Source organism: Pongo pygmaeus, chromosome 20 (assembly GCF_028885625.2).
Source record: "Pongo pygmaeus isolate AG05252 chromosome 20, NHGRI_mPonPyg2-v2.0_pri, whole genome shotgun sequence".
NCBI classification, from domain to species: Eukaryota; Metazoa; Chordata; class Mammalia; order Primates; family Hominidae; genus Pongo; species Pongo pygmaeus.
Window position 1 is genome coordinate 57,165,850 of NC_072393.2, and position 22,036 is coordinate 57,187,885.

General features: G+C 44.8%; 1 protein-coding gene and 1 long non-coding RNA gene across 6 annotated transcripts; one reads left to right on the forward strand and one right to left on the reverse strand.

Moving 5' to 3' along the window:
- Positions 1–1,062: 1,062 nt before the first annotated feature.
- Positions 1,063–14,223, reverse strand: KLK13 (kallikrein related peptidase 13). Of its 5 annotated transcripts, XM_054465514.1 has the most exons (7): positions 14,199–14,223; positions 13,605–13,666; positions 9,788–9,878; positions 4,940–5,126; positions 4,332–4,600; positions 3,041–3,177; positions 1,063–1,266 (listed from the first exon to the last, which is right to left on the reverse strand). In XM_054465514.1, exons 2-7 carry the CDS (start codon positions 13,635–13,637, stop codon positions 1,078–1,080), a joined length of 906 nt encoding a protein of 301 aa, XP_054321489.1. In that variant the 5' UTR covers positions 13,638–13,666; positions 14,199–14,223; the 3' UTR covers positions 1,063–1,077. The 5 variants fall into 5 exon arrangements, with proteins under 5 accessions (XP_054321489.1, XP_063513395.1, XP_054321491.1 ...); XM_063657325.1 differs by lacking the exon at positions 14,199–14,223 and having other exon boundaries at positions 13,605–13,708; XM_054465516.1 differs by lacking the exons at positions 9,788–9,878; positions 13,605–13,666; positions 14,199–14,223 and adding exons at positions 8,339–8,608; positions 9,370–9,681.
- LOC129020745 (uncharacterized) lies at positions 9,796–20,205 on the forward strand. The gene is made up of 4 exons (XR_008495894.2): positions 9,796–10,701; positions 11,007–11,193; positions 15,947–16,158; positions 17,833–20,205. It is a non-coding gene; the product is annotated as an uncharacterized LOC129020745 (long non-coding RNA).
- Positions 20,206–22,036: the final 1,831 nt, after the last annotated feature.

The following is a 22,036-nucleotide window of genomic DNA, read 5'->3' on the forward strand; positions in this document are numbered from 1 at the left end:
TAAATGTCTCCTGAGGAAAATAAATGAGTGCAACACTTTTTTTGGACACTCTGCAAATTCGAAGGGCTGTTATTAACATTCTAAGGTAGTATTTTATGGGAACCACGCAAATAATAATAGTGATAAATGCTTGACATTTATTCTTGTAATAATGCTACAATTAAAAAAATTATGAACCCATTTTACAGATGAAAAAGCACAGAGACTGTGAGTTTTATAACTTATCCAAAGCAATGATTTGCACTACATTTTAGGGTCATGGACAAAGATGTAACAGCAAGGGACGCTGAACAAGGATGTTCATGGAGGGGATACAGGACGGAATATTTGGTAGACAATATAGTTCAGGCAAGGAGACCCTTTGGTATACTGAACCCCATAACTCTAGAGACTAGGGTGCCATTGATTCAGAGAGGGAATGTTGGCAGAGGTGAGGTATCGGAAGAATGTGGGATGTAGGTTGGGTTGGGACATCTGAGACACCCATAACAGTGTGAGAATGAACCATTCTGAAGATCCAATGTTAGCTGTGGTGAGTCACAGAGGTACATAGAATGTTGTCAGGGCAGAAGATGGTTGGCATAAGAGGATATTTTCAGGATGAACTATCATGGGAGTCTAGAGCCTTCTTGAGTGCAAAAAATAGAAGGTCTAGGATACTGGCATTAAATAAATACTTGAAGAGTTAGAGGATGTTGTCAAGGATGGTCCATTTATAGGACATATATTGTTGAGATGGGCTGATGGAAATATTTAAGAATGTGCCACAGACAGAACTTTCAGGTGGTGATCTGGGCTCATAGAAGCGGCACTGATGCAGTTGAGAGACCTGGGCCATTGTCTGGGTTGGGACATTCAGGTTGTTGAGATGTTTCAGGGACGCAACATCTGGGAGACTGCAAGCCTGGCAGTGCCTGAATGCTTCTGAAACAGGGAATGTCAGCTGGGATTGAGCATTTTTCAGGACATGGATCACTGGTTCAAATGGAACACTGGGAATAAGGAGCAGAGAAGGGCTAAGCAGACAATGTGAGGAAGTCATGGTGACAGGATGGAAGCCGGTACATTTCTCAACTTTTATTGTGGGCCCTTCAACCATTTTTGCTGCTGGGTTTCGTATTTTCGGATTGTTTCACGGATCCACAGGACGTATCTTGAGACACGGGTGTAGACACCAGGCCGGTCAGGTTGCCCACATGGGAAGTCTCCCCAGGAGACGATGCCACAAAGTGTTCTGTTACAGACCAAGGGGCCCCCAGAGTCACCCTGAGTTGGGGAAAGAAAGAGAGAGAGAGAGGTGGGTCCTTGCTGGGGCTAAACAACGCAGGGACAGGGAGGTGTGGGGAGAAAGTGAAAGATGGAGAGAGATACACACAGAGAAGGAGACTCAGAGAGGCAGAGTCAGACACACACAGTGTGAGAGAAAGCAATGAAGACAGTGAGAAACAGACAAGAAGACAAACACAGAGGGACAGACAGCAAGAGACAGAAATAGGGACAGAAAGACAGAGATAGGCCCAGAGAAAGAGAGACATAGAGAAATTTCTGTGTTTTTCTCTGTTCCTCAGTTTCATTAAAATGGTAACAACTTACTTCATACCCATTTTTGTTTCCCTGGTACTAAATCCCACCTTGCACCCCTGCCCCATACCAGCTGACCCTGCTCCTACTTTAAGGCTCCTTTGTGTCCCTCACTATTGAGTGAACCCATCCATATCTGGGCAGGGTATGCAATACACGTGTAAGTCTATTTCTCTTCCTGGGCCCAAGGCAGACATCACTAATTGATCAAGGCACATATCATTAATATAGTATCATACTCTTTCTCACTGAATCAAATCTCAACTTCTTTATTGATAAAGGCTGTTTTTTGCTCATGTAGTATCCATTTCCTCTTATTTTTAAAAAATTAAACATTCATTTTTAAATTTTTATTTATTTATTTATTAGAGACAGTGTCTTGCTCTATTTATTTCTTTTTGTTTTTGAGACAGGGGCTTGCTCTGTCACCCAGGCTGGAGTGCAGTGGCATGATCATACCTCACTGCAGCCTTGAACTCCTGGGTTCAAGTAGTCCTTCTGCCTCAGCCTCCCAAGTAACTAGGACTGCAGGTGTACTCCACCACACCTGGCTAATTTAAAAACTTTTTTTTTCTTTTTGTAGAGACAGAGTCTCACTATGTTGCCCAGGCTGGTCTCAAACTCCTGGGCTCAAGTAATCCTCCCACCTCAGCCTCCCAAAGTGCTGGGATTACAGGCATGAACTACTGTACTTGGCCATTTCCCCTTATTTTGGTAACAGCCTCTCCTGATTTTTTCATTTGGGGAACTGCCCTTCTCCACTCCCAATCCATGCAGTTTGTCCCTGCCCCTCTCCCGCACCCACAGTTAACTATGTGACTCAGGTTTGGCCCATCAGAGAATCCCACAGCTCTGGTGGAGTGATGGCTCAAGACACATGACTTAGGTCAGCCTAGTGAGAATCATGCTCAAGACTTTTGTGTGAACTATTGGAAAAGAGAGGTTCTCTTTCTAATAGGGTTGCCTAGAGGGTAGGATGTAAGCTCAAAGCTGCTGGGGCCATCTTGTCATGGGAAGAATCTAACCGAGAATGAAGCCAAAACAGAATAAAGAAGAGCTGAGAGTTAAAAGAAAGACAGAATTCCAAACACACAATTTGCATACCTGGATCCATCTGTGCCTAAAGCCAGACAACCTGGATTTTCAGTTACAAAAGCCAGCATTTTATTTAAGCCAGTTTGAGTTGGTTGTCTATCACTCACAAGTGAAAGAATACCAACCTTTATGCATCTCAACACAGGGATCTGGGCAGCCACTCAGTCAAAGCTGGGGCTTATGATGAATTATTCCTGCCATCCCTAGGTACCCCTTTTTGTCTTGACCTCCTATGTGAGGGGACATTGTACCTTATAAAGATTGGTTCCCCTAAGGCTGGAAACAAAGCTTTTTCCCCAGCATCTGTCACTTCCATTCTGGCTTTCTATCCTGTCCAAGGCACCCACCAGCCTCCCGGCCTCACCTCACAGGAGTCTTTGCCACCCTCTTTTGTGCCGGCACACAACATGTTGTCAGTGATCTTTCCTGGGTAAACTTGACGACACTCCTCATCTGAGCGAAGTTGGATGTTGGCACATTGTAGAGTTTTGGGGTAATTCACTGGGGAGAAGAAAGAGAAGGTCTAAGGTATCCGACCTGGATAGGATATGGGATGAAGGTTAAATAGGCGAGTTGAATGGGTAAAGAGTAGATAGAAAATTGAGATGGGAAGAGAAAGATGGGAGAAGAGATGAGCACCTATCTGGGTAAAGCAACGGAAGTGACAGAAATATGGAGCGACATGGGAGAGAGGAGAAGGGAGAGATGAGGAGAAAAGTGGAGGGAAGGATAAGGAGGGAAGGGACAAGAGAATGGGAGGTTGATAAGGAGAGTGGTGGAGCCAGTGGTGGGGAAAGAAAGTTGGAGAGAGGGAGTTGGAATAGGGAGATGGTCAGAAATAGAGAATTAAAGATGGGAAAAGCAGGAACAGGGATGGGAAGAGTTATGGGAGAGTTGGATAGAATGGTAGGAAGAGAGACAAGGCATGTTGAGGAGAAAGATACAAACATGAGGCTGGGAGAGAGTCAGGGATTGCTAGGGAGATGCAAAGGGCTCTTGTTGGTATATACATCAAATTTATACTCACATATATAATGTATTATACTTACTAAGTAATGATATATAATTATTAAATTGAATTATTAGAACTTTCATTAATAAGCATATTTAATATATTAAACATTTTATAAATTATAGAAATATAAAAATTTTATATGTATGATTTATATATTATAAATGATAAAATTCATTTACAGTACATAAATATATAAATGTATACATTTATAAAATACATTTACAATATATAATTTAAGTATAGATTATATATTTATAATATATACATTATGCAGAAATACATATTTAAAATACATAATCGATAAATTTTATAATTTATAAAATACATTTAATTTGTATACTTTTTGTATAATATATAAATATATTACTATATAATACATAATATACATCATATAATATATTCATATATTAGATCTATTTATATTTCTATATATTCATGAATTTATATACTCATATATATTTTTATATATTCATGAATTTATGCTTATATAAAAGATACAGCTAACTTTAAATATATATATTTATTTACTTATTTATATTTTTATATATAAAGGAACCTACCTCAGACCTTCCCTCCCATCTCTGCCCCTGTTTCCCCAGCCACTCCTATGGGGCCTCAGGCCACCTGTGTGGGTGCATACCCTGGGGGCTGGTGGTGGTGCCCCAGCCAGACACCCGACAGGTGGTGCCAGGGGTTAGGCGGTTGTTGTGGGAAAGGGGCAGGGTTTGGATGTAGCCTGAGAGCTGGACCGGGGACTGCAGCTCCAGAAGCATGATGTCATGGTCGTGGTTCAGGTGGGTGGGGCTTCTCCGGTATTCAGGGTGGGGGATAGAGTGGACAACTTCCCTCACCTGCTCACCAGCTTCCACACGCCCTAGGGCGTGCTTGCCTAGGTAAACTTTGAGCCCGCTGTGGGTGCAGAAAGAGGGTGGTTAGGAAAGAAGATGAGCCCATTTCCATCCCCATCCCAGCCCCAACCTCTTCCCATCCCCAACCTAACCTCTTCTCCATCCTACCTTCCTCATCTCCAGATACATCTTCCCCATCCTCAACTTCAATCCCATCCAAACCCCCTACTTTGATTCTATTTCCATACCCAATCCCCATATCTCAACCCCAAACCTCATTCTCACCCCCATGTCCATCCCCAACCCTAACTCCAACTCCATCCTCAAATCCAACTCTACCCCATCCATAATCCCAGTCCCATTCTCATCCCTATCCCATGCTCCCCTGGCCCCCACATACTCCTTTAGACAGTGTGCGGCAGTAAGGACCCATTTGGGGTGGACCAGGACTCCCCCACAGAGTAGCCGCCCTTGCACTAGTAGGGCAGCCTGCCAGGGCTGAGAGTGGGGAAAGCAGGTGTAGCCACCTGGGAGAAACCCACTGGTCCCATTGGTGTTGAGAACCTTGGAAGACTCCTGGGAGACACCTGGTAAAGAAGAGAGATTGTTAGAAAACTGGAATCCAGCGGGCAGAGGAGCCCTGGAGCTGTGGTTCCTGGGTTTGGGGAAAGGGTCAGATTATTGCCCTGGGTGACCGGGAACTGAAGATGAATTTGCCGACCTCTGGCAGTTGCTATTCTTGACCAAGTGGAGATGAATTAGGGCAAAGAGGTGACATTCTTTTCCCAAGAAGTACCAAATCCTCCACTGGGGGTTAACAGAAGAGTTCACAAAATGAGCATGTTGCTGATAGGTAAGCAGGAGCCTGACTTTCTCTCCACGTGCATTTTTTATATCATTCTACCAGAAGATGGATTTCAGGAGGTAGAAGTGAGACTGACCTACACATCCACCTAGGCAATATCTATCCATCAGTCTATCCAATTATCCATCCCCCATTCATCCTACTGATTTGTCCATCCATCTACTCATCCATCTATCCATTCATCCATTTAGGTAGTCATCTAACCATCCATCCATCCATTCATCCATCCATCCATCCACCCATCCATCCACTCATCCATTTATCCACCAATTCATCTGTGCATCCATCCATCCATCCATCCACTAATCCATCCATCCACTCGTCCATCTATCCATCCACTCATCCATTTATCCATTCATCCATCCATCCACTCATTCATTATCCATCCACTCATCCATCTATCCATTCATCCATCCATCCACTCATCCATCCATCCATGCATCCATCCACCCACTCATCCATTTATCCATCCATCCATCCACTCATCCATTTATCCATGCATCCATCCATCCATCCAACCATCCATCCACTCATCTGTCCCTCCATCCACTGGTCCATTTATTCATCCATCCATCCATCCATCCATCCATTCGTCTATCCATATATCCATCCATGCATCCATCCAATCATCTTTCCACCCATCTCTCTATCCTTTCACTGCATATATACTGGTTGCCTCCATGGCTTTAAATACCAGCTATAGGCTAATCATCTCCAGCCCTGAACTCTTCTTTAAGCTCAAAACTCAAACACTGTTGATTTGGATGCCTTACAGGCATCTTAAGCTTTGTATTCCCAACTTGATTCTTCTCAATCAAAACTGTTCACTCCAGTATTTCCCACCTCAGTTCTCAGCCCCAAACCTGGGAGTCATCTTTGCTTCTCCTCTTTCCTTCATCACTCACAACCAGTTCCTATTGGTTTTATCTCCCAAATATCCAGTTATCGCCACACTTCTGCCATCATCTTGGTCCATGCCCCATCTTCTCTAGCCCAAATGACTACAACATTAACCTAAATCCTTCCATTTTTACATCCCTCCGATCCAGTCTTTTCAAAGTAGGCTGAGGACTCTTCAAACAAAGAAAGTCAGATGTTGTTCCCAGGCTCAACTTCCTTTAAAATAAAATCCAAAAAGCCTTCCCAAGGTGTGCAGGACTCTGTGCTGTCTGGCCCTTGCCAGCCTCTTTGACCCCATCTCCAACCACTTTCTTCTGACTTCCTCTAGTCCAGCCTCATCGACCTGTTCTTCAAACACACCAGGCATTTAAAGAAAAAAAGAATTTAAATCATCTTGGATGCCCCCATACTAGACATTTTATACTTGCTATTTCCTCTCTCTGCACAGTCCTTTCTCCAAACCTGTGTTGTTTAATATGGTAGCCACTAGCTACATGTGGCTATTTAAATTTAAACTAATTAAAATGAAGTAAAACTAAATTAAAAATTCAGTTCTTAAGTCACACCAGCCATATTTCAAATGTTCAATAGCCTGAAGTGGCTAGTGGATAATTGGACAGCACAGATATAGGATATTTCATATATACATCTATGGAATATTCTACTGGATGACCTTCAGAATTTAGAGGTTGTATGTCTGGGTCCTTCTTAATTCTGAGAGGTCAGCTCAAATGTCTCCTCTTCAGAGAGGCCTTCCCTGACCACCTGGTCTAATGTTGACTCTCCTAGTCCCGACCCATCCCCCATTACATTCTTCCGGTTGGTTTTCATCAGAACAATGATTGCTATTCATTTCTCTTCACATTTGTATACATTCATTTGTAAAAATCTCTCCACTTGGACTGTAAGCTCCATTGACAACAGGCACCTTAACTGCTTTATTCAGTACCATATTCCCAGGACCTAACACAGGGCCTGGCACACAATGGGGGCTCAATAAATAGATGCTGTGTGTGTCAGGCACTGTGTCTGGCATTGAAAGCACAGCAGGGGTCCGTGGGACAGGGAGAATCCACCCCTGAACATGCATGCCATTTTGTGACTGTGTGACCTTATGCAAATCACCAGCCTCAGTTTCCCCAGCTGTCAAGTAGAAAAAGTAATAGTTCATCTCTCATTGCGTAGTTGAAGGATTCAAGATGATCCTGCATTTCAAACCATACAGCACAGCAGGTGGCACAGAGAGCACTCAGTCAGTGGGAAATGTTATTATTAATTATTAGCTACAACAGGAGGTCCCTCTGCCTCCCTAGCTAGTTTCCCCAACTACAGGGCAAGCAGTGGGATTAGCCCAGTGGTTTGCAGTTAGGAACAGAAGTTATCGGTGAGCACAGGATCATTTTAGGTGGTAGAGAGATGAGATATAAGTAACATTAAATCGCACACTCAGACGCTGAGCCAGCATCCAGTTCTCTTTTAATCCTGATTTTGTCAAGGTTAAAGTCTCAGGATGGTGCTAATATGGTTTTAACACCTCCCTAATCCTCACTGAGCTCACTTTTTAAAGCCAGGAGGACACAGAAGCCTCATCAGGCCAGCTAACATTTATTATGTTGAACCACCTGCAAAAGTTGTTTTAGGAAGGTCGAAAAGGGTCGAGTATCAGCAATTTCAGGTGGTCCAACCCAATAAACATATTATTTTCTTTTCATTGTGCAGGATTTATTTCCTTCCTTACCTTCTATTTACGACAAAGAATTCTGTTCTCTATTCAGGACAGTAGTATAAACTTGAACATGCTTTTGTTTGAGTGAAAAAAAAAAAAAAGAAAAAAAAGCTAACTTTAAGCAAATGATTAGGTCAAAAGTTATAAAAATGGTTTTCAGAGCCTCAAGTCCAGGATATGGAGGACAGGGCAGACAACCTTGATTAGGATTCTGACTCAGGCATCGCCGGTGTCATTGGAGCAGGAGGCTTCTGTCTTTGAGTCCTAGGTTTCTCTGCCAGAAATTGGAGTAATTACAATGCACCTACCTTGCCAGGTTGTTGAGGACTCCACAAGGCGTAGCATGTGGGTCTCCTAGCCTAGGGTGTGGCACTCAGGAGTGGCACGGGCATGAATCCAGGGAGTGTCGCCAGAGGAGAAAAGCCACCCCACCTTCAGGCCAAGGATGGTGCCAGGTGCCAGGCACCCACAGACCCCTCCTTTTTCAGGTCTTAGCTCAAGGGTCAAGCCCTTTGGGAAGGCCTCTGGTCGGGAAGCCGCCATTACATCTCTAGGCCCCTGGCTTGGATCCTTGAAGTCTTCACCTCATGTCAAGATAATTATTAACTAATTATTTGGATAATTGTTTGAATAACATCTGCATCTGTCCCTGCTAGACTCCAGGTGCTGAGAGCAGGGACTGTCTCTCTGCTTGTACAGCACCCAGCACAGTGGCCGGTGTTTAATAGCTGTTTGTTGAATGAATAAATGATTCATGAATGGGGTTTCCAGAGAACCTGCCTACAACGGCAGGGAAAGATGGGAAAGATCCATAGGGATCTTAAGGACTACCAATCTGCGGTGAGGTCACATAGGTCTGGGGTCAACCCAAGGATTAGAATAACAATCTAGAAGGTTGTGGAAGGGACTGAGTATGAAGACAGAATAATAGAGGCTGGGCTCGGTGGCTCATGCCTGTAATCCTGGCACTTCGGGAGGCTGACTCGGGCCACTTGAGGTTAGAAGTTCGAGACCAGCCTAACCAACGTGGCGAAACCCCGCCTCTGCTGAAAATACGAAAATTAGTTGGGTGTGGTGGTGGGCGCCTGTAATCCCAGCTACTCAGGAGGCTGAGGCAGGAGAATCGCTTCAACCCGGGAGGCGGAGGTTTCAGTAAGCCAAGATCGTGCCACTGCATTCCAGTCTGGGCGACAGAGCAAGTTTCCATCTCAAAAAAAAAAAAAAAAAAAAAAAAAAAAAAAAAAAAAAAAAGGGAATACTACTAATAAAGTAATAACGGCTAAGTGGCTAACTTTCAAGTCCTTTCTACTTGCGACATATTGAAGGCTCGACGCATTACCTCGTTTCAATATTCACAGTGACCTTCTGTGGTAAGCACTTATAAATTGAGCCCATTTTCCAGATGAAAACAATTTAGGCACAAAGCAGCTGCTAGGCTACTGGCTCAAAGCGGCAGCGTCAGGACGCGAACCCATGTCTTTCAGCTTTCCAGAGAGGACAGGAAGCCTTGAACGCGAGAGGGGCTGCTGCGAGGGTATTTTGGGAGGTGAGCGGTCTGGGGTCAGAGGGCCAACCTCAGCCGGGAAACCAGGTCACCCAGGGACAAGGAGGAAGAGCTCTGGGCTGTCCCCACTGGGACCGGCCCCGAGTGGGCGGGGGGCGGAGCTCGCGGCTCCCACGCCCCCTCCCCCTCCGGCCTGACCCCTCCTACCATTGTCCCGAGTGGCCGCCACGCCTCCACCCCCGCGCATTCTTACCTCCTGACAAGGCCAAGGTCAGGCAGGCGATCACTAGGGCCAGGGGCCACATGGCTCCGGGATCGGGAGGAGAGGGCAGGGCGGGCGGGGCCTGAGGAGAAGGTGAAGGGGGTGTTGAGGGCGTGCCCGGAACCTCCGCGTCTGAAACCTCTCTGCTCCTGAATCTCTCCTCCCCTCATTCACTCTTGACAGCCCTGACCCTGGAATCTGCCCCCCACCTCCAATTCCATCCTTGGTGGGGGTGCAGTGGCAAGGTGGGAGGAACAGTGTGCAACCCCCTGGGGCTCCGGCGTGCAGCCCCTCACCCCAGGAAGCCGTCCCTCCTCCCCTGCCCTCTGGCGAGCTGGGTGGTCGGTGCACTCTCTCCCTTTTCCTCCAGAGTCTGCCTTCCATTCTATCCCTCTGGGTCTGTCCACACGCTTGGTATTAGCCCAAGTTCTTATCTGTCCGCGCCCTTCACCTCTCTCCGTCTCTGCAGGTTTCTCTCTAGATCTGAGGCTCTAGCTTCACTCTCCCTCTCCCTGACTCAGCTGCCCTTCTGCTTTCCCCATCCTTCCTATCCCCTCTTCTCTCCCCTTCCTGCCCTCCTCCGCTCCCCGCCCCCGCCCCAGGCAGACCCTACCTGAGTGAGGGGCCCGCGAGGAGCGTCAGCCGCCAGCTGCCTAGAACTTCAGCCCCGAACCATGGCTTTTAACCCCTGAACTCCCTCCCCCAGCTCACTCAGCATTTCCTGGTCCCTGGCCCCCCCCCTCCACCCCCAGTGGCTCAGCGGGATGTCTCCAGGCACCCCCCCACCTGGGCTTGGCCCTCTGCTTGGGGCGGAGCTTCCAGGACGTGCTGGGACCTAGATCTGACCCCGCCCAAGCCGGAGTTGAACCCACTGTGAACTTTCAGGCATCAGGACCCAAAAAAGGGTAAGGGGAAGGCCCATTTCCTTCCCCCTGCCCCTCTAAGTTCCATGCCCATCCCTAACTTCAACCCATTCTGCACCCGGTTTTCTAACCTCTTCTCCAACCCCATGCATAATTCTTAATAGACAGTCAGCCCCCAGATGGCCATATTCTATCCGATTCCCACCTCCCTATCCATCCCTAACCATACCAAGTACTCCAGCCTGTTCCTCAACCCCAGTCCCATCTCCAACCTCATCTCAGGTTTAGCTCTCAACACATCCAGGTTCCAATTCCCAGTCTCATCTCAACCCTTTTTCTTTTGAAAGACACAAGGACACCCACAATTATCCCATCATCCTGCCTCCCTGCTCCCGCCAACCACCAGACACAAGAAGGAAATCATCAGCTGGGTGGATAGAAAATCAGCTCCCTTGGATTTGGATGGGGGCAGAGATGGGACCTGAGAAAGCAACATTTTCCAGAAATGGCCTTTCAGGAGCAGGGCCAGAGAGGGTGAGGGAGTCCACGGGGACCTAGGTGGAGAGGAAAAAGCAGGAGTCGAAAAGCTTCGAAGATGTGGATTGGGGGTGGGGGAGAGGAAGGAGGAAGGGGTGGTGTTTTGGGAATGAGTAGGTGTCTCCAGGAACTATGACTGGGTGGAGCCCTGAGTTAATCCTAGGGGGTGGAGGGGACAAGATTAGGGATTAAGAAGGACTGACGTGGGGTCAGAATTTGGAAGAAAGCCAGGGATGTGGACCAGATGAAGTTTGGAAAGAGTGAGAGAGTGGGGGTGTCACAATGAGGATAAAGAATAGAGATGGATGGGGCGAGGGCTCACATGGAAACTTGTACGGTCCTTATTGATGGAGTTCAGGTTTGGATGTGGAGATCAAACCTAGTGTCAAAGGGTAACTTTTAAAACATGGTCTTACCATGACTCTCTGACATATATGAAATGAACATATGTCAAAGATTGTATCTTGACTCATTAATAAATGGCAGAGCCAGTAAGATGTTACAAAGAGCCATATGTACAGAGACAACAAGGAATGCTGAAATGAATTTACAAATAGATGCAAAACTGGCTATTCCACACTGGGAGGAGGAGGGAAATCCATTGTACTTCCACCTGGCAAAATTCATTTAAACATTTATGGACAAGAATTATTTGCATAGCTCTCAGATATCTACAATTTAGAGTCATAAAGTAGCTCAAAGACAGGAAAGGGTACAGAGACCTCATAAAATCAGATAACCCATCTAACTTTGCATTGGGAACACCTCAATGCCCAATGTTGGGTCCATTTCAAAGTATTTTGCTAAGAAGAAAAATATGGATTAATATAGGAAATCAGTAGAGTCTGTGGTTAGGGATGGGCCTGATGACGGCATTACGAATGCAATGAGTTTGGGGAGGTGAATGAAAATTCGATGAGGATGGGTATTGAGTTGGAGGTGGTAGTTGAGCTGGTTTTGGGATAGGATTAGATTGTAAGATGGGAGGTATCTAGGGGTAAGTTGGTGATGGGGTACTGTTGGGTTGGGGCTGAAGATGGAACCAAGATTGAGGTTTTGGATGGGGAAATGTTAAGATGTGGTTGAGCTGGGGTTGTGGGTTGACATGGGTGATGAGGACTGGCCATGAGGTTGAGTGTCTATGATGCAGTAGGTTTTGGTGGGAGTGAGCTGGGTCATAACCCCACCTCTCAAGGTGAAAGAAAGGTCACTGTCTTTCTCCACCCTGGACTTCTCCCACCTCACAGGGCGGGGTCTGAGTTCACTTTTTGAGTGGAATTGTGTTCAGGTGGTGTGGCTGGAGGTGGGATGCCAGGTTAAGTGAGGCAACTAGCTTATGTGGGAAATCAGAGTACTTGTGCCCTCTTGTGACCTGGGTCCATGCTTCCAGAGAAGCCTTTCTCACTTGGGAAAGGCTGGAGCCTGGAGTGAGGGTGGTTGGCCTTGTTATTTGCTGAGGGGTGAGTGCCAGGTCAAATTGATGTTAGGGGTTATGATTGGCCGAACGCGAGTTGGGTAGCTCTGGTTGAAGTGAGGTCATGGACCCACTGAGGGCTGGGCACCTTCCACCTCCTCACTTGATGAACAAGCCCACAGCTGAAAGTCACACACAAACTGGACCAAATCCAAGTATACTTCTGTCACAGGTGCAGGTCTTTCCTCCACCACAGAGAACCGGCCTGGAGAAAGGAGAAGAAAGGACCCGAAAAAGAGATGCTGTTCCTAGTGGTTCTGACCTCAGACTCTGGAGCTAGACTGCCTGAGTTCAGCTGATGTGACCGCTTTGTGCCTCAGCATCCCCATTTGTAAAATGGCACAATCAATAGCACTTGCCTTATGGAGAAGTGTTAAATGGATTAATATCCAAAAATGCTTCGAAGAGAGTGTGGCATGGACCAAGGGCCACAATGCTCCTGTTAAATAAGTAAAGCTTAAGATGGAGGCATCCGACGGTTCCGGGAGGCCCCTCCCTAGCTTGGCTTCAAAATGGGATTCTTTGTCAAGCAGGAACTGGAACTTCTGGTTGGAAGTGCTAGCTGGGATGAGAAAGTAGGCCCCACACCCAGGCCCAGAGGAGGGGCCCCAACGCAAACATGAAGGGAGGGGAAGACTGAGAGACACAAAGGGCTAAATACACAGAGACCGAAAGATGGGGCAGGTGGGAGAGGACAGAAAGAAAATTCAGAGAAGGACAGAGGCACAGAGGTAGAAAGAAAGAGATGCCCAGTGAGAAGCAGACTCTTGGTGAGAAAGAGGCACAGAGAGTTGAGAAACATGGATTCTTCTTTAGAGCTGGATCCGTGTTATTCAGGATGTGGCTCCAGTCATCATGCATCCCAGGCAGCAATAACACATCGCTTTCATCCATCAGAATAGCAAAAATTAGAAAGGTCGGTCTTGCCACCTACCTGCGTGCCCGCATCCTCTGTCTCCTCTCCCATTTCTCTAGATGAACGGTCTGCACCTGCAGCTAAGATAGACGCCTCCACTGGTGCTGGTATCCTGTCCCCTCTTGCCTTCTGGAGGGCATTGCTCCAGCCAGCAGTTCTCTGTTCTCTTTCCTGCAACATGTTTTCCTTCTTCTCCGAGGAGCAGCCCCATTAGCATGCAAATATACTACAGTTTCTCCCATCTCTCATTAAAATTTGAAAACCAACCAACAAAAACTTTCTCCCCACTCTCATGTTCTCCTCCAGCTCCTGGCCCATTTTCTGCTCTGTACAACTGCAATCCTTCCCTAAAAAGTTGGCTAAGCTCACTGCCTGCAATTTCTGCCCTCCCGTCCTCCCTGGAGCCCACACTATGAAGGCTTTCTCTCCCATTGCTGCACCAACCATGCTCCTGTTTAGGGCAACAGTGACCTCCATGGTACTGAATTCAAGGGCCGTCTCTTCAGGTTCATCTTACTTGAGTTATCAGCAGCGTTTAACAAGTAGACTACTCCCTGTTTCTTTCCTTGGCTTCTGAGACACTATGCTCTCCTGGTTTTCCTCATCACTCACTGGTTGATTCTCATCCGTGTCTGGAGGTGGTTTCTTCCTGTCTTCCCAGTCTCTACATGGTGGAGCACCTCAGGCTTCGGTCCTTGGCCTTGTCTCCTCTGTCTATATTCACTCCCTCGGTGATCTCATCTGGTCTCGTGGCTTTAAATGCCATCTACATGCTGACGACTCCCAAATTTATGTCTTCAGCCAGGTCTGACTCTCAAACTCTCCACTTAACATCCAGCTGCCTACTCAACATCTCCATGTTCAAAACCAACTTCTGTTCTCTGCCCTTCCCATGTTCCAAACATACTTCTCTTGTGGGTCTTGGGCTTCTCAGTGGATGTTCACACCATCCTTTTCATTACCTGGTCAATACTTCAGTCTCACCCTTGAATCCCTTTTCTCACACCATACGTACATTTTGTTACCAAATTCCATCAGTTCTACCTTCAGGGTGGATCCAGAATCTGACTGTTTCTTACCACCTTCCATCTTTGCTACCCTGGTCCCACTCAGCCTGCATCATCTCTCACCTGGATTACTGCAAGTTTCCTATCTGGTCTCTTTGCTTCTGTCCTTGTCCTCCTACACTCTAATTTTAATGCAGCTACCAGAGTGACCTTTTAGAATGTAAGTCAGAGCAGGTCACTTTTCTCAAAACCCTGCAGTAGCATCCACTGCACTCCAAGTGAAAGTGGCATTTCCTTATGGTTGGCATACAAGGCCCAAGACCAACTGGTCTCTGATCCTCCTCTGATGTCATCTACCATCTTCTCTTCTCTTGTCCCTCTAATGCTGGGCATGCTTCCATCTCAGGGCTTTTGTACCTGAAACCCTCTTCCCCCAGATGTCTGCATGGTCCCCTGTATTCTTGTCATCTTCTTCATGAAGGCCCTCTTGACCACTGTACTTGGGAGTCTCCAGGACAGGTTCAGTGATTCACTAGAAGGACTCATAAAACTCAGAAAAGTTGTTTTAGTTTTGGTTTCTTACAGTGAAAGGACACAGATTAAAATGAGCAAAGAAAAAAGGTGCATCGGGCAGAGTCTGGGAGAGACCAGGCATGAGCCTCCACCTGTCTTCTCCCAGTGGAGTTTGTGGACAGTACATAATTCCCCCAGCAATAATGTATGACAACACGCTGGAGCATTGCCAGCCAGGGAAGCTCACCCAAGCCTTGGTGTCCAGGGTTTATATTGGGGGTTAGTCATATCGACATGACTGCCTGTTTGTGTGGCTGATCTTAGCTCCAGATCTTCTAGAGGTCAAATTGATACAACATGTCCCTAGGTCCCCACCATAAGTCGCATTGTTATAGATTATCTGGCATGGCTCATGCCCCAGAGAGACAAAGACACTGTTACTCAGCAAGATATTCCAAGAGCATAGAGGTTATCTCCCAGAAGCCAGGCAAGGGCCAAAAGTTTCACTGTAGTGTGCAGGGTTTGGACAGTCCAAGCCTGCTGGGTTGTACAACCACCCAACATAAAATTGCAGCTCTCCTCTGACATTCTCTATCCTGTTACTCTGCTTTATTTTCTTCTATGGCATTTACTCCCATCTGTCAGACGTAATGTTTTACTTATTCTTTTGTTTCTGTCTGCCTCCCCTCTAGAATATGAACTCCCTGAGGAAAGAATTGTTCAAATATTTTGCTCCTAGAACAATACCTGGTACACAATCAGATTTAATGAATATTTGCTGAATAAATAAATGAACTATGGGCATTAAATATTTACTGAATGAATAAATATGTGTTACAGGCCGAGAAAATTGGGGTCGTGACCAATTCAGTTTACCACTGGAGGCTATATGAGCACAGAAAACTGTTCTCATGAAAGAAAGATTTTGGAAAACTGACAACTGCATCTGCCACCAGAAAACGTGCTGAGGGCAGTCACGCCTCAAGCACAGTGTTCCTTGTGATTATCCGAAAGAACATCTGAAGTCTGTTGTACAAAGAAAGCAATTATAGGTACCTGTGATTAATCAAGCAGCTGATCAACCGTTACCTCTCCCTCCCTGCTCTTTCTACCTAATATAAATGAAGGGCTGTAGAAGCTCAAGGCTGCCTTTGCTCAGCAGAAGCAAGGAGTTCCCTGACACATTCTTTCAAAACAGATCTCTTGTCTTTATTTCTGCATTCGTCCCCCTTCATTCACTTCCGTAGGAACTGTCAGCGACAAATATGGATATTGTTGAAGGTGTGGAGAGGGAAGAAACCTATTTTTTTTTTTTTTTTTTTTTTTTTTTTGAGATGGAGTCTCTCTCTGTTGCCCAGGCTAGAGTGCAGTGGCGCGATCTTGGCTCACTGCAACCTCAGCCTCCTGGGTTCAAGCAATTCTCCTGCCTCAGCCTCCTGAGTAGCTGGGACTACAGGCACCCACCACCACACCCAGCTAATTTTTTGTATTTTTAGTAGAGACGGGGTTTCACCGTGTTAGCCAGGATGGTCTCAATCTCCTGACCTCATGATCTTCCCGCCTTGGCCTCCCAAAGTGCTGGGATTACAGGCGTGAGCCACCGCACCTGGTCGAACCCTTCTTTGTTAGACAAAAACTTGCCAGTATTCCGTGAAATTAAGAATAGGCCTTTAGGGCCCTTGGTCCCACTCCTGTGTGAATGGTCAAGAGGAGTCTTGTATAGATATATAAGTGGCACACTCAAAGTGAAGGGAACCTAGGTGTCCATCACTGAAGGACTGGGTTACTAAACATGGTGGATGTATACTATGCAGTGGCGCTTCTCAAATCCTAACATGTACTGAGTGCCCTGGCAATCTTGTTATATATAACACAGATTCTGATTCAGTTGGTCTGGGTGAGATCTAAGACTCCAGTTCTAATAAGTGATTCAGAAGCTGCTATTTTCTGCACCACGCTATGTGAAGCAAGGGTAAAAACCAGAGTAGTGCCGTTCAGTGGGACTTCCAGTGATGATGGAAATAATTCTATCTATAATATATCTGTGCTGTCAGTATGGCAGCCGCTAGCCACATACAGTTATTGAAATGTTGTGAGTATGACTAAGGAATGGAATTTTAAGGTGCATCTAATTTTAATTAATTTTAATCAAAAATTAAATGGCCACACCACTTGTGGCTAATGGCTACCATATTGGACAACATATGTCTAGAAGACTCTGGGGCAGTTAGAAGCAATGAACTAGATGAGCAAACAGTGATGCAGATAGATTGTTACAAGATTATTTGACGAAATCAGATGACGTATTTAATAATATAACCTGACTCCTCACCTAAACTTACCTTCCTTCACACACTATTTAATTGAATGTAAAATACTGTTGATTATATTTGCACTTTATTTTGTAGACCACTCAGAAAGAAAAAGAAGTTGTCAATTAAATTATGAGGTGTAAGACATCATGCTGAATTAAGATGTAAGATGCTTCCTCATTTCAGAGATGTGAAAAATATGAAAAGAATGTGTCTTTAAATCAATAAAATATAATGTTCAACCACCATAGCTGGAACCTTGAGTCGCAAATAAGATTAAAGTTGTCTTTAAACTATTTTTATTTAGCTTTATAGAAGGATGCAGGGTGAGAATTATAGCATGAGTTATATCATGTCACTGGGTGCCCAAATCTACCCAAGTACACAACTTCTTTTCTCTCCTTTTTCCTATAGGGCTTGTATGGCTGCTAAGTATTAAATCCACAGTGTGTGTTTATCACCTTGACACAGAAGTTGCAACCTCCACAAACTGAGACAAGGACACTATAAGAAAAGAAAATTATAGGCCAATAACTCTGATGAATATAGATGCAAAAATTCTCAACAAAACACTAGCAAACTAAATTCAGTAGCATATTAAAAACATCATACACCATGATCAAGTGGGATTTATCCCTGGGATATAAGGATGGTTCAACATGCACAAATCACTAAGCATGGTATACCTCAACAGAATGAAGGATAAAAATTATATGATCATCTTAATAGGGACAGAAAAATCATTTGGCAAAATACAACATCGTTTCATGACAAAGACAGTCAACAAATTAGATATGGAGAGAATGTACCTCACACAATAGAGGCCATATATGACAAGTCCACAGCTAACATCATACCCAATGGTGAAAACTTGAAAGCTTTTCCTCTAAGATCAGGAACAAGACAAGTATGCCCACTCTAGCCATTTCTATTCAACATTAGCACTAGAAGTCCTAGCCATAGTAATTAGGCATGAAAAAGAATAAAAGGCATTCAGATCAGAAAGAAAGAAGTAAAATTGTCTCTGTTTGCAGATGACATAATCTTATATGTAGAAAACCCTGAAGAGTCCACCAAAAAACTGTTAGAACTAATAAATGATTCAGTAAAGTTGTAAGATACAAAATTTGGTTGTGTTTCTACACCCTAGCAATGAATTATCAGGAGAAAATTGAGAAAGCAACTCAATTTACAATGGCATCAGAAACAATAAAATGCTTAAAAATAAACTTAAGCAAGGAAGAAAATAATCTGTACACTGAAAACTATAAAACGTTGATGAAAAAAATTGAAGACAACATAAAGAAATTGAAAGATATCCCATATTTGTGAATTGGAAGAATTAATATTTCTAAAATGTCAATGCTAACCAAAGCTATCTATATTTTCATTTTAATCCCTATCAAAATTCCAATGGCTTTTTTTTCACAGAAGTAGAAAAAAAATCATAAATATGGAACCATGAAAGACCCTGCAATCTTGGGCAGGAAGAACAAAGCTAGAGACATCATATTGTCTGATTTCAAAACATAATACAAAGCTATAGTAACCAAAACAGCATGGTACTGGCACAAAAACAGGCATATAACCAATGGGACAGAATAGAGAGCTCAGAAATAAATCCACACATTTACTGCCAACTGATCTTTAACCCAAAGGAAAAGGATATTCTCTTTAACAAAAGCTGTTGGAAAAATTGGATACCTGCAAGGAGAAGAATGAAATTGGACTCCTATCTCATGCCATGTACAAAAATCAACTCAAAATGGGTTAAGGATTTAAACATAAGACCTGAAACAGTAAAATGGCAAGAAGAAGACATGGGGGAAAAACTTCTTGACATTTGTCTGGGCAATGATATTTTAGACATAACCCCCAAAGCACAGACAACAAAAGTAAAAATAAACAAATGCGATTGCATCAAATGGAAAAGCTTCTGTGCACCAAAGGAAACAACCAACAGATAATGATCAACAGAGTGAAAAGACAGCCTACCAAATGGGAGAAAATATTTGCAAATGATGTATCTGATAGAGGGTCAATATCCAAGATATATAAGCAATGCAAAAACTCAACAGCAAGAAAACAAATAACCCAATTAAAAAATGGACAAAGGGCCAGGCACAGTGGCTCATGCCTGAAATCCCAGCACTTTGGGAGGCTGAGGTGGGTGGATCACCTGAGGTCAGGAGTTTGAGACCAGCCTGGCCAACATGATGATATCCTGTCTCTACTAAAAATACAAAAATTAGCTGGGCATGGTGGCAGATGCCTGTAATCCCAGCTGCTTGGGAGGCTGAGGCAGGAGAATCACTTGAACCCAAGAGGTGGAGGTTGCAGTGAGCTGAGATTGCACCACTGCACTCCAGCCTGGGCAACAGGGAGAGACTCTGTCTCTGAAAAATAAAAAAGGGCAAAGGACCTGAATAGACATTTCTCCAAAGAAGACATACAAAGGACCAACAAGTATATGAAAATGTGCTCACTATCACTAATCATCAGGGAAACACAAATTAAAATCACAGTAAGACATCACCTCACACATTTTGGAATGACTAGTATAGAAAAGGCAAACAATAACAAACGTTGTCAAGGATGTGGGGGAAAAAAAGTGAATCCTTGTACCCTGTTGGTGGGAGTGTAAGTTGGTGCAAGGAAATGAAATTGGTATCTCAAAGTGATATCTGCACACCCATGTTCATGGCAGCGTCATTCATGATGATCAGGATGTGAAAACAACCTGCGTGTCTGTTGATGGATGAATGGATAAAGGAAATGTAATATATTAGTATCAGTATAATTTAATATTATTCTGCCTTATAAAAGAAAGAAATCCTGTCATTTGTGATAACATGGATGGACCGGGAGGACACTGTGTTAAGTGAAATAGGTCAGACACAGAATGACAAATACTGCATGATCTCACTTATATGTGAAATCTAAAAAACTCAGACTCTCAGAAGCAGAGAGTAGAATGGTGGTTACCAGAAGCTGGAGGATGCGGTGGGAGGATGAGGAAAAGGAGGGAGCCTCTACTTCCCAGCAATCTTTCGTGCATGTCCCAGACCTGCCACCTTAGGGTTCCCCAATATTGTGCTGTCCCCATAGAACATAAGGTGAGTACAACATTTTATTTTATCTGTACTCTGTAGTATCCAAGCACAGAACTTTAAGAAGACAGACACTAAGATCATGAGGTCATTCCCAGGCAGACCCATCCAAGGGTGACTGGTAAAGGTTTAGCAATGACTGTCCGGCAAAACCCTATCTATAGTGTTTTTCAATTTCAGTGCAGTAAATGCTTCTACTTTGGCTATTGTCAAGCTACCGGTGCATATAGAGTTGGGGAGCTGGAAAGAAGTATGCAGAAACTCATCATTACAGATGTAGTACAAGAGACATACCTCACTCCCAAGCATAGGTATTAGTTGAAATAATTAGCAACAGTTGAGTTTTGAGTATTTACTGACAATTTTTAAAATCAATTATGTACTTATAAGTTTATGTAATTTAATTTTTAATAATGGCTGCCTTTAGCCAACCGGCTCTCAAAATTCCTGAAAATTTGCTGGTAGACCCTTGCAAGCATGTGTGAGCTGGCCCTGGCACACATTGGGCCTGCCACCCAGCCCAAGTTTATTGACCTCGTTACTCATAGGGACTCTGCTTTATTTTAAAATTATGTTTATGGCTTCTTGTCTGTCATCTCCTGCTACAATATAAGTTCTGTGAGGGCAGGGATTCTGACTGGCTTGCTCACAGTGCTTCCTCCAGCACCCAGAACAATGCCTGGTGCATAGCAGGTGCCTAATAAATTGACCAATGCCTGGCGCGTAGTAGGTGCTCAATAGCTGTTGATGAGTGAAAGTAAGAAAGAGAATGAGATTCCTAACACAATGGTTTTATGTAAATTAGAAACGATACACTGTGACACTGCCTCGTTTTCCAAGGATGCAGGGCATTCAAAGCCATTTATGTCGGTGCCTGTGGGGAGGGAGGGGAGCAGAGCCAGAGATGAAGAGTGGAAATAAATTAATAAAATGAGAGAAGGGCTTTGCCTGGACAGGAACTGAAGCCTGTGATTAACTCAACTCTCCTCACCTGAGATCTGATTAGGAAAACGAGGACATCTTCATTTGCATAGAATTTTCCAGGAAACAAGGCACTTAGTTCCCTGCCCTGGACCACAGGGGCTCCAGGAAGGAGGCTGGTAGAAGGCAGTCATGCTCAAGGTCACTCTGCAGGGCTCAGGTGTTTCCGTCTAGAAACCTGATACAGTGGGGTGGACAGGGGACTCCCAAGGAAAAACACGCAAAGAGGGAGGCAGCCACTTGTCAGTACACAGCTCCCGGCTCGGCATGGTGGAGCCACCGTGTACGTGTTTCTTTAAGTCATTAATTGGATGGACAAGGCGGGGCGCGGCAGCTCACACCTGCAATCCCGGCACTTTGGGAAACCGACGGAGGCGGATTGCTTGGGGCCAGGTGTTCGAGACCAGCCTGAGCAACACAGGGAAACCTCATCTCTACCAAAAATTTAAAAAGTAGCCGGGCATGGTGACGGGCACCTGTGGTCCCAGCTACTTGGGAGGCTGAGGTAAGAGGATCACTGGAGCCCA